At 35.5% G+C, this 12,489-nt stretch overlaps 1 protein-coding gene across 1 annotated transcript; it reads right to left on the bottom strand.

Moving 5' to 3' along the window:
- Positions 1-2,190: 2,190 nt before the first annotated feature.
- LOC119067531 (alanine--glyoxylate aminotransferase 2-like) lies at positions 2,191-9,420 on the bottom strand. Its single transcript, XM_037170585.1, has 8 exons — positions 8,975-9,420; positions 6,974-7,092; positions 4,470-4,704; positions 3,527-3,620; positions 3,247-3,455; positions 2,963-3,182; positions 2,499-2,897; positions 2,191-2,421 (listed from the first exon to the last, which is right to left on the bottom strand). Exons 1-8 carry the CDS (start codon positions 9,049-9,051, stop codon positions 2,329-2,331), a joined length of 1,446 nt encoding a protein of 481 aa, XP_037026480.1. The 5' UTR covers positions 9,052-9,420; the 3' UTR covers positions 2,191-2,328.
- Positions 9,421-12,489: the final 3,069 nt, after the last annotated feature.

Below are 12,489 nucleotides of genomic sequence, written 5' to 3'. Positions count from 1 at the left end.
CTAAATCCAGATGCGAGTGTCTTCTCTTGAAAACCGATATAGCGTTCGCTTCAAACCTACGGCACATGTCAGCCACATGGCAAAGATCACTTAATGGTAAGTATTCGAAAACTTTTATCCAGCAGTCATCATTTAAACGAACTAAAATATTATCGGACGAAGACGACGAATCACTCGATTCATTCTGCGCAATATTTTCTACATCATTGACTGCTGGTGGTCCTGAATTCCCGCCAGAAGCAAATGGATTCTCTATTACTGCAGTCTGTTTCGATGAATTTGAAAAACGAAACAAAATTATATCAAAAGTTCTTGAACAAAGTTCAGCAAGAAATAACTCATAAAACAAAATCTAGCAAAATCGGATGAGATTTACTCGATTTATGTGCAAAAAACACTTAGGGCCGAGTAGCGGCCTTAGTCCAAGGGCCCAAATTTGAAACTTGTTTCGCCACCTTCTTTTCGGTATTCAATTACCTTCCATAAAAAACTAAATCTGGCAAAATCGGATGAGATTTACTCGATTTATGTGGAAAAAACACTTAGGGCCGAGTAGCGGCCTTAGTTTAAGGGCCCAAATTTGAAACTTTTTTCGCCATCATTCTATTTGGCATTCAATTATCTCTCAAATGAAACAAAAACTAGCAAAATCGGATGAGATTTACTCGATTTATGTGCAAAAAACACTTAGGGCCGAGTAGCGGCCTTAGTCCAAGGGCCCAAATTTGAAACTTTTTTCGCCACCTTCTTTTCGGTATTCAATTACCTTCCATGATTAATATGTTATTGGGTCGAAAGGCCTGTTTATTGATCAATAAATAAATAAATAAATAAATAAATAAATAAATAAAAAACTAAATCTGGCAAAATCGGATGAGATTTACTCGATTTATGTGCAAAAAACACTTAGGGCCGAGTAGCGGCCTTAGTTTAAGGGCCCAAATTTGAAACTTTTTTCGCCATCATTCTATTTGGCATTCAATTATCTCTCAAATAAAACAAAATCTAGCAAAATCGGATGAGATTTACTCGATTTATGTGCAAAAAACACTTAGGGCCGAGTAGCGGCCTTAGTCCAAGGGCCCAAATTTGAAACTTTTTTCGCCACCTTCTTTTCGGTATTCAATTACCTTCCATGATTAATATGTTATTGGGTCGAAAGGCCTGTTTATTGATCAATAAATAAATAAATAAATAAATAAATAAATAAATAAAAAACTAAATCTGGCAAAATCGGATGAGATTTACTCGATTTATGTGCAAAAAACACTTAGGGCCGAGTAGCGGCCTTAGTTTAAGGGCCCAAATTTGAAACTTTTTTCGCCATCATTCTATTCGGCATTCAATTATCTCTCAAATAAAACAAAATCTAGCAAAATCGGATGAGATTTACTCGATTTATGTGCAAAAAACACTTAGGGCCGAGTAGCGGCCTTAGTCCAAGGGCCCAAATTTGAAACTTGTTTCGCCACCTTCTTTTCGGTATTCAATTACCTTCCATAAAAAACTAAATCTGGCAAAATCGGATGAGATTTACTCGATTTTTGTGGAAAAAACACTTAGGGCCGAGTAACGACCTTTGAGCCCTCTCAACAAGCTCGCGTTGCATCCTACACAAAAACAATGTTCAGCAACTTTGTTCTACTCGTCCATACCTTTCATTTGATATATCACAAGCAGCTATTGCGTGCGTATTTCGGTAGATATCGTCGAAAGACTGAAAAACACCTATAGGGCCCTAGCTCTGGAAGGGCCGACCCTACCATGCCCATTTTCGAACTTGACCTTACTTTTGTCGATATCAATCGGGGAAAAAAAGAATTTTGAAAAAGGTTGTGATTTGCTCAAGCTAGAGGGGTCACAGACGGACGGACGGACGGACGGACGGACATTTTTTTTATTGCGGATTCGTCATCTATGAACATAACCAAATGCTTTGCCCTTACTGTCTGCTTCCAATTCGACGTGTTACAAACGGCATATTAATCTTATAAGCCCCCAGTACTTCGTACGGGGCTAAAAAGTCCACTGGAAAATGCATGCGATTTCGGTAGGCTGTTTTTCAAAAGAATCCTTCACAGACATTTCATCACTACTTCCCCTCCCCTTGACTTCTGTTCAAGAATTATAGAAAGTTCCATATTTGGGATGTTGTTGACGATTTTTCCATCCGAATGCAAACACAAAAGCCTCTAACCAACTTGGGATTATTTCTTTTATTTCAAAATAGAATTCTAGAACGAACTATTTACCATGAAAATGCACTTAGTCTAATTCTTAACGTAAAAATTTTTCTGTTTTTATTTTTGTACTGTCTTCTCCAATGAATCACTTCACTAAAATTTCCTTTTTCTCAGCAAATTTATTATTGGATGGTAAATTGCATATACCATTGGTTTGCGCGGTTATCACGGGTTTCTTCTGCAAATTGTAAATAGAAAATGATGGAAGCGTAAGAAAAAACCGTTACCCATCTTCCATTTAAGTTTAAATTTTACCTCAGTGTTAGATTGATATTGACCCAGACACTCGCGCACCGCCATCAAAAATTCTTTGGCATTATCTTTGTTGAAGACCATCGGAGGTTTTAGTTTCAACACATTATCATCGGGACCATCTGAACTGATCAAAATGTGATGCACATTTTTCATTCGATCAACGATTGCGTTAGCTTCGGCTGTAGCTGGTTTTCGGCATTCTTTACTTTTTACCAATTCAATACCAATAAAGAGTCCCGTTCCGCGAACATCACCAACCATTTCAAAGTCATGTTTCAGCAACAGACTCTTTTCCAACAGAAACTGTCCGACATGTAGAGCATTTTCCTGTAATTTCTCATCATCAATCACATTTATGACGGCATTGGCTATGGCACAAGACACGGGATTACCACCGTACTAGATAGAAAATTCACAATGACTTTCTACGGTAAACTTTAGCTTAGTTCACACAAATATATTACTGTATTGAAATAAGCAATGCCACTGGTGGCGAATCGTTCCGCAATTTTTGGCGTTGTTACTACTGCCCCTACAGGGTGACCATTACCCATTGGCTTGGCTACAGTAACTATGTCCGGAATGACATGTTGAGTCTCGAACGCAAAATAATGTGATCCAACCCGTCCGAAACCGACCTGAACTTCATCGGCTATTGTAACACCACCCGCATCGCGAACTAATCTGTGGGCACAACAATGATACTGTCACCAAATGAACGCGAATATTTAAATAAATCCGAGCAAACCTGTAAATGCGTTCAAAGTATCCAGCTGGAGGAATCACCTGGCCACCACAGCTCTGTAGACTTTCGGCGATAAAAGCCGCTACACCTTTCCCATTCGACTGAATATTTTTTATTATTTCATCAACTTCGTTTGTGTACAAAGCGCACAGATCTTGATTAGGGTGAGTTTTGTCATTATACCGACCACGATATGTATCCGGACAGGATGCCTTATGGAAATAAAAGGAAAATTTCGTTGTTATGTTGAACGAACGCGATTGGTCCATTAAATTGTAGTTACCACATGCACGAAATCTGGTTTCGGATCCCCTCCAGGTTTATTAAACTTGTATGGAGATATTTCCATAACAGATGTGAGATGACCGTGATAAGCACTGTAATGCAAAAATATTATTGGATTTCTGTTATCAATCGGTTGGTGAAAACAAATTTCTGAACTCAATGTCTATTATTAGCTAGTCAAATGTGAAAGTTCATGTTAACATATTTAATAGGTACACAACGGCAAGTACACACGTAATAAAAGATTGAGATTATGCGGTGCTGATATGGAGGAGAAGGTCAAGTTCAAAAAGAATTAATGTTAAAAATTGCGAAAAATAAGATAAGAAAGTGGAAAATATCAGGCCGTTCTTAGCGCCGATGAAATTGAATAAAAAACGAATATAACAACAACAAAAAACGAACAAACAGGCAAACATATTTAATAGGTAAGTGTTTGTTGTTCAATAAAAATGAATTGAAAAGTTGACACTAGAATAAATAAAGACTCTAACCAAGGTGACTTTGTGTTCCGAGCCGAAGTTGAGGGTTGCATTTCACTTAGACTTTAATTTTGTTGTTATTTTCGATTGTCCTTTGTGTAATTTAACGGGCTACAGAAGACTTTATTTTCGATTTGGATAATTTTTTGTTCATTGCCAGCGAATCATTCAAAATTCGTTTGCCTACTAGTCACGTAACCTCTCTCAGATATAAGCGATCACGCTTTTTGTGAGACATGGGAGAAGACGCTCACGAAAGTCCCGATTTTGGCAGTATGTAATGGCGTTCGTTACGTAACCATCTTTAGTAAAGGTTTATTACCACGTTTAACTCCAAAAGAACTTAAAACAAAAGAAAAATTTTGCAGCCTTTGGACTATTAGCAAAGGCAACACATCCGCTGGTACCCTTTGTTATTATCGCTTACGTCTATCGTGTTGCTAAAATTATTTTACTTACTGATCCAATGTGATAACATCCTTGCTGTTCGTGTAATATCTGGCTAGTCGAAGTGCCAAATCATTTGCTTCCGACCCCGAATTGACGAAAAAACAAACCGATAGATCACCAGGCATTTTACTGGTTAGCTTCTGGGCGCACTTGACCAGTTCATCGTGCAAAAACCGATTGTTAGTCGATATAAGTCCGATTTGAGCACGGGCCGCTTCGACAACTTTTGGATGGCAATGACCGACTAGAAAGAAAGAACGGTTTTTTGGTGAAATACCTAGAAGAACCAGGTCAGGTTGGTATAGAGTCAAATTATATTTTCGATCCGACAAAATTCACATAACTCCACCTCTTTATGGAAACCCAAACGGTTATCAGCAAAAGAAAATGTTTAAATGAAAGTCGACAAGATTGATAACACAAGTTGTTTGTGAAAAGGCAATTAATATCTCGATGGAAATCTACATCACTTTACATGTAAGTGCTTGCAATCTCAACCAATAGCTATTCAAACAACTACCACGTGTGTATCACACTTCTGAACACTTAATTTCCATATCGTGTTATCAGCTTTAATTCCAGTGAAAAAAAAAATGTTCTTACAGCAACGTCTTCCTAATGTTGTTGAAATATTGACCCATTAAATGCGATCACACACACTTCAACTCAATCATCTACAATTAAAATTATTATCTCCACAAATCACAAAATAAATATTGAATTGTGAAAAAAAACATATACAACAACTAAGTCATACCCAGCCCATGGAAGTAAAATGATTTTTCAAAAAGCACGTTTTAAAGTTACAAATCATTTTACAATCACGTGCCAAACAAACTTCTCAAATGTGTTGACTATGCATGCACCATGTAAGTGTATCGACTCGGTCGTTCAGTTTTGAAAATTTATGATAAGGAGAGGATGAGCACATCGTTACACTCACGCTATTACATACCAATTATTGTAATTGACTTACACAACACAGTACAGGAACTGTGAACGTTTTTTTTTAAATGACATTTGGTTTTGGAAAATTGGTAGGTTTATTCATGTCACAAGACGGACACTGGCCGAAACTATTTTTGATAAAACATTTTTCTAAATTTTCCCACATTTTCCGGAATTTTTCTAAATTTTCCCAAAAATATTTTATGAGAAAATTAAGGAAAATCTAGGAAAATTCAAGAAAATCCGGGAAAACGTTTTCACAAAAATAGTACCTGTATGGGATCGACAATTATTCTGTATTTTCTATTGTAATCCTATATTCACCACAGGCTGAACAATGCAAAACGCAACACAATTGTCGATTCCATCAAAGCGAAATAGCTCGTGTGTTTTCGGCCTTAAAACTGTGGAAATGCTGCAAAAATTTTCCCTAATGAAAAGCAAACTTAGTCACGTCAGAGATGGGTGTGTCTTTGAAACGCAGAACAAATCGATTTTTCGTGCACAAAGTCTTTTCTTTAAGAATTAGGTTATTTTACATTTTTGTGTGGTAAGACTAACATTATACATCAGCTCGGAGAGGCAGTTTGGGTTTATCTTTGCATCGACCCATAAAAAATGATATACACCTATGTCCAAGTGTTTATTTTGACGAGTTGGATTATGACGCACGCCTTCGGCTTAGGATCACAATCACCTACTTGTCAAAATAAACATTTGGGCACAGGTGCAGAATAGTTATTAACAGCTACAGCCTTATTGCCGAAAAGCGAATAATTTTGCGTTGATGGGATCGACAATTATGCTGCACTTTCCACTGTTTAGCCTGTGTGGTGAATATCGGATTACAATGGTGAACGCAGCATAATTGTCGATCCTATCAACTCAACGTTGCTCGTGTGTTTTGGACCTATCAGTATACCTATCAAAGTATTGTCGTAACATTTATGCAAGTGCGAAAACTGTTAAATTGATAATATTTTTCCTAAGCTCACACGCAATCTAGAAATAACATGACCTTTTGCCTGATAATATTCACATGTTACAGATGAGAATAACACATTTTATTGGTGTGTCGACTGACAGAGTGCTTTGTACTTTCAAATTGGAACCGACGTTCATTAAGCTGCTGAAATATTTTTGCATCAATTCGTTGTTTACATTGTAATTTATACTTTCTTTCTTTGTTGAGCGTGTTGAGCCCATAACCACTCTAATCAAATTGCTACAATGTTTGAGATGGCTTTAATACGACATTGTTATCTTCATTCAATTTTTATTTTCTGTTCGTTGTCTACACATTACATCCAATTTGTGCGGACGCAATTTGTTTGATTCGAATCGAATAACTTGCGAAATCAAGAGCGTTACAATTCTGCGTATAACATTAGCCACGGCATATCATACAATCTGATTTGATCTTAAAAATAGAACGACGACGCATATCCAAAACGTCTTCACATTTAAATTGCTACTCAATTTACTTAAAAGGAGAAACTTGTATGCGACGCAATTGAGATTCAGATTGAATATAATGAAAACCGACAATTTTTTGTGTTACTTACCATGGGCCACATTGTTTATGCAATCTAAGTATCGAGTTCCTTCTTCATCAAACATATACTGTCCCTCACCACGAATGATTTTAAGTGGATCGGAACGGTAGAACAACTGGCACGACTTTCTGGAATATTGAGAATATCTTTGAAATTAAGTGCAATCAACTGGATTGAATTTATATTTCAGATTGTCACAGACACTCACTCTAATTGCACTTCATGCAGAAATAATTTACCTTTAACATTTCTACATGGAATAGGTCTAAAATTATATATTACCAGAATGTATAAGGGAGGGATTTGCTTAACGTCTCATATCGTCTGTTGATTTTATTGTGTTACACATTATGCAACCAAGTGTGACACTACACATTATTGTGCATGAAAAATGGGTTAGTACCGAGGTGCATACAACATGCAACGCATCAATGTCAAATGTCAATTGCTCTTTGTCGGGTAAAATGTAATTTGCGTAAAACGTTCTCTGAAAAACTTATAGAATCTCATACTACGTGGGAAACTGCATTTTCCCTATTTTTATTAATGTTGCTCTTTGTTTGTTTTGAAATTTTTTTCGTTCTTGATTTTTGCATTAGATTATGAAGTTCAGGTCTATACTGTGAATTCGGGAGATTCCTGGAGGCCTTTCGGAATTTTGTCGATTTTATTTTTTTAAATTTTGAGCCTTTACAAATGTGCTATAACCCCAAAGGGTTTTTTTTTTTTAGCCGTCCGGCTTCATCTTCGATTGAGTGGAAAGAGTTATAGATCATCATTCTTTCAATACTGATAAATCCTGCCCTACAAAATTATGAAGAGTCGAGCTTTTTATCGTTGTAAAACAAGTCGAAAATCGAGTATGAGCTTTTTTTTTAAAGAAAATGTGCAAAAGGTACAAAAAAAACCTCTTGATTTTTAATCTCTAGTAATTTAGGCACTCTGCATGAAAAGTTGAATAATCTGTGGTATACTTTCGAAAGAAATTCTAATGCTTTGTAACACTGCACAACAGAACTGTGTAACTAATTTTAAGTTCAACAGTAGTCCTTAATCTTTTAGAAACGGCAAGAGTTAGTGGTATAATCATTACATCTGTTCTGTTGTTGAAAGTATCGTCTCAGAACCGTAGACAAAAATACATATTTTGGACTTTTCAGGGTGCACTTAAGACCGAAAAATAGGTATTTTGGTAACCAAGTGATAAACTCTTTTTTTGTTCCTAGATGTGTAGTGCCGTAGGCCGAGTGTGACACATCGTGTGTCTAAATAAGCATTTATCACCGAGTTTGCCTACAAAACGTAACGAAAGTTTTACTGTTCGTCACTGATTTGAGAATTTGTATGGAGAAGTTACAGAAAAACAGATTTCTTATGGCAAGCTCACCCAATCTGTATTGTTGGGCTTGTATTGTTGAATTAACACAAAACTCATTACTGCACTTGTCTGACGATTCATGGTACTATTTGAGGCTATATTAGTCGTTGGTCATCGCTAATTATTGCCGTTGCATGGGTCCCACAATCTGAAGTATAACTTTAATGTATGCAAATCAAATGAAATTCGTAAGATTTTGCGGGATTACAGAAAATGTGCATAAGACCCGGATGTACAGTCAAGGTAATTTGTAGATTTTCAATTTAGAAATTCATACTACAATGTTTGTAGATACAGAAATAGAAAGAAAAAACAAAATTCCTATTTATATAGACCCGTTGTCGAGAGCAATTAAAACACTCAAAAACACTTCGTTTTTGTCTATTAATTCTGCAATAACTGATACTAACGGTTCAAAGTTTAATTGTCTTTCGGTTGGAATCGAATATTACGAAATAAACAAAAATTGAAACAAACGTTGTATAGGTATGCATTGTTTAAAAAATAAAATAAAAGAAAATTGTCCAACTGATTAGATATAGATTAGAGTAAGTGTGGATATAAATATGAAAGCCATAAAACAATTGAAAACTGAAGATCTAATTTCTATTGTTTCAAATGAGTCAACTCACCCAATGTGCCTGTTTCTAAGCTTAATTGTGTCAGTTTTGTTCATTGATTCACCAGCGTAAACGTTGTTTGATGCCATTACTAATTTGGTCAAATTTAGTCAACAAAAAGAAAAACAAAAAAAATACAACCAATACGACCAATTACAACCGTACAAAGGTATATAAACGAAAACGACTTATTCACAGAAAATTGTAAACTTTTTTCATACTTAAAAGCACAAAGATTTTTTTCAACCAATCACTTGTGTCGGACTAGATCACTTGCCTCCTTGCTTTCTTCTAGCGATTTGAATTGGAAATACGTGCAATAGTCTCGTTTTATATAATTGAACAAGTGATACATAAGAACGATGATATACAGCACATATATACCCAGCTGATGATAATTTTTGATTAGGAAATTGTGTTTTCTTTCGCACTCGGTTGTTATCCGCTGTAATTTTATGTATATGGAATTCAAACTGGAGGTAATAATTTATATAAATTTCTTTAACAAAATTTATAAGATAAGACGTATTAAGCGATGTAGTAAACAGAACGCTCTATCGCACTATACCTACTTAGCAAGTTATTTTCGCAGAACTCGAATAACTCGCACCACTCGTATAAGCATAGCTGATGGCTATTAGCAGTACTACATATGTATATTTAGATCCTTTATTACTTTTTTGAATCTAACTATTTTTGTTGTGTACACGTGCCGTAAAAAATAGCGACATTTTTTGCGTCGAAGTTTATCGTTGTACGTCATTGAACGTGTAATCGTGGGTTAATAAAATCTGTTATACAGCATAACAATGACTTTAGTTTTCAGTCTTCATTTTCCTTCTAAATTAAAAGGAATTATTAAAATTGTCCACTTCCTGTGATCTTATTTCCAAACCTATGCCTTTCATGTTAATGTTAATTTGCTATCATGTTAAACTCATTACAGCGGTTATGCACTTTATGTCATCAAATTTGAGTATTTTTTGGATGTTTGTCCAATTCCTGTGGTATTATCTCCAAACCTATGCGTTTGATTTATTCGTTTTTTTAAACAATCGTTTTTAAGTCTTTGTAGAGGCAACACCCTTTCTATCAAGATAGCTGGATGTAAAGTTAAGGCTTTCCTTTCTTACCAGAAATCACTATGCTAGTCGTGTCAAAAATTGCATTCAAATAAACGAAAAACATAGCAAAGTACTCGTTTCACTATCAAAACGCAACATTAAGAGAATCACCGACATCCTAACCGGAGACTGCTTCTTAAACAAAAACTTGCACACAATTGGCCTATCTTATCCAATCCCATCGTAAGTCATTGCAGCGCAATTCTCCATTTAGAGAGTGAAGTATTGAAGGTAAAATCGACAATCGAGGAGCCTTTGTCTACCCGTCGATTCGATTTGAAATTTTAAAAAAATACGTAAAAGTGCTGAAGTTCCAGAATTTTGGAGATGGGAAACGATGTGATGGAAAGAAAGAAATGGTAAAATTAGTTATTTACATTGCAAGGAATTAAAAGTTGAAAAGTCCAGTTTTTCTGTGAAGCCGAGGTCAACAGTCACAAGAAAACGTGAGTTTAAATTTTTATCGCGAGTTTTTTAATACATACACTGTGATTCCCAAACCAATTCTCTTGTTTTCTCTAGTAATGTAATGAGCCATTTTCAACCCATCCACATCGATACAAAGTACATATCGGCCTCATGATCACCGATTTTGACGTGCTAGCTCTTTGACATTGTACATAATTCCTAAAGATAGTGTCGTGTTTATGGCTTATTCATCCACAAAGGATGCTAGTTTTTTGCATTAAAATTTCGAGACTGAAGCATTTGGTAATAAATCTGCTGAAATATTTCGTCGCAGCATGTGTTATCAACATGCACTCATATCAATCATATTTTTTGTAGACATTGCTCATATTTAATTTTCAATATTTGTTTAAAATGTAACACGACTTTATACTAAAGATACAAAAGCAATAAAATAAGGTAAGTGAAGTACGTAGTAACGATAGATACCATTCATTGGTATCGGTGTTACTACTTGTTCAAAATATAAAATCGCAATAAAAAATAGAATTGTTCATGTCATTTCACCAGTTCTGAGAATCGTCAGCAGTTTATATGCAAATTCAAGCCGTGTGAGGGTAGGGTTTGAAAAATGAATTGAATGAATTGAGAGTAAATTTAATATGAGAATATCGTGAATTGGACCGAGTCAACTGCGTATGTTTTGCTTTTGCGCACTTTATATTCTCCTGTTTATATTTTCGGTCTTACGGGGTCAATTTCGGTAAACTCAGACTGACCGGTGTTACGACATGAGATTTTTTATTGAGAGTTTGTGGTTGTTTCGACCTTGTAATGTTAAAGTGATTTGAAATATCGGTAAAAGAAAATTTTACCATTTTATCTAAACATAGCTCAAATAAATGTTTTTCCTACCTGCCCCATGCAAAAGTTGACCATTACATATAAATTTGAGTCCTGCGAAAATGATCCATTAATTATCAATGAAAGTCTAGAACAGGTATGGTCGATCGGCGAATTTGTCTTAAACGCACGCACATTTTATGTCAAAATAACATGAAAATGAGTGCGTTTAATTACGAAAATCAAATTTTTATGTCCTCTGGGCGGACAATAGACCATACCTGTTTTACACTTTCATTGTTAATTATAGGATACGAGACCAAAATGTAGATTCAATTCGAAAATGTTTGGATCCACATTGGACTATTTTCGGTTCATTTTTTTCGTTTTCTTATATGGAAATCATTTTTCCCATGGGGCAGGTAGTAAATCAGAATACATTGGATGCTGTTTGATTTAATTTAAATCATCTGTGAACGTTATGTAAATGGGTCGCTACACGTGAAAAGATGCTCCAGATCAACGCACTTCAAGCAAAAGTTTATCATAGCCGACAGCTGCCAAATAGAGTACTATTTTGTGTGAAATTTGCGTTTCAAGTTTTAGTACCCTATTTAGAGTACCACTCTTGCCTAAAGTGCGTTGTCCACATACGTAGTGGTTGTGCTTTTATACCGAAATTCGTTGATCAGCAGCACACTTCTAGATTTGTTGTTTTGGATATTGGATTAAATCACTGGTGTTCGGCTTCCCACTGTATATAACCCAATAACATGTTAGATATCGGTCAAAGCAATCAAATTGATTTGTAATCCTAGTAGTTTTAGTTATGATAAGTCAGACTAAATTATACTTTGGGAGAAGAAGTTCAATAAATTATTCTTTTGTAAAGTCTTGTTTTATCCAATACAATGTCCCAGAACTTCGGAGATTCCAATATAACACAACACACTAGCGCCATCACGCTAACAACTAAAATGAATAATCTCTCGTATATAAATTTGAAAAATTTCCCTATTGCCAATATTCGGTACCGGTTCGGCTGTTCCGGTTCTTTTAACTTCCGGTTCAGTTTCAACCGGTTGTAAATCTTTATTGTCCTCCTTTTCAGTTCGGCTAATTTTTAATTCGATTTAGTTCCAATTTTTCCGT

Source organism: Bradysia coprophila (genome assembly GCF_014529535.1).
Source record: "Bradysia coprophila strain Holo2 chromosome X unlocalized genomic scaffold, BU_Bcop_v1 contig_12, whole genome shotgun sequence".
In the NCBI taxonomy this organism is placed as follows: domain Eukaryota; kingdom Metazoa; phylum Arthropoda; class Insecta; order Diptera; family Sciaridae; genus Bradysia; species Bradysia coprophila.
Note: the sequence above shows the minus strand (reverse complement) of the source record. Positions and strands in the feature narration are given on the sequence as shown.

Bases quoted from the DNA above. Each gene is read 5' to 3' on its own strand.
- LOC119067531 (XM_037170585.1), bottom strand. From the start codon at position 9,051: ATGGCATCAAACAACGTTTACGCTGGTGAATCAATGAACAAAACTGAC. The intron at 7,093-8,974 runs GTGAGTTGACTC...TCAATATTCCAG, and splicing joins CTTAGAAACAGGCACATTGG to AAAGTCGTGCCAGTTGTTCT. The intron at 3,621-4,469 runs GTAAGTAAAATA...TTTGCATTACAG, and splicing joins GATGTTATCACATTGGATCA to TGCTTATCACGGTCATCTCA.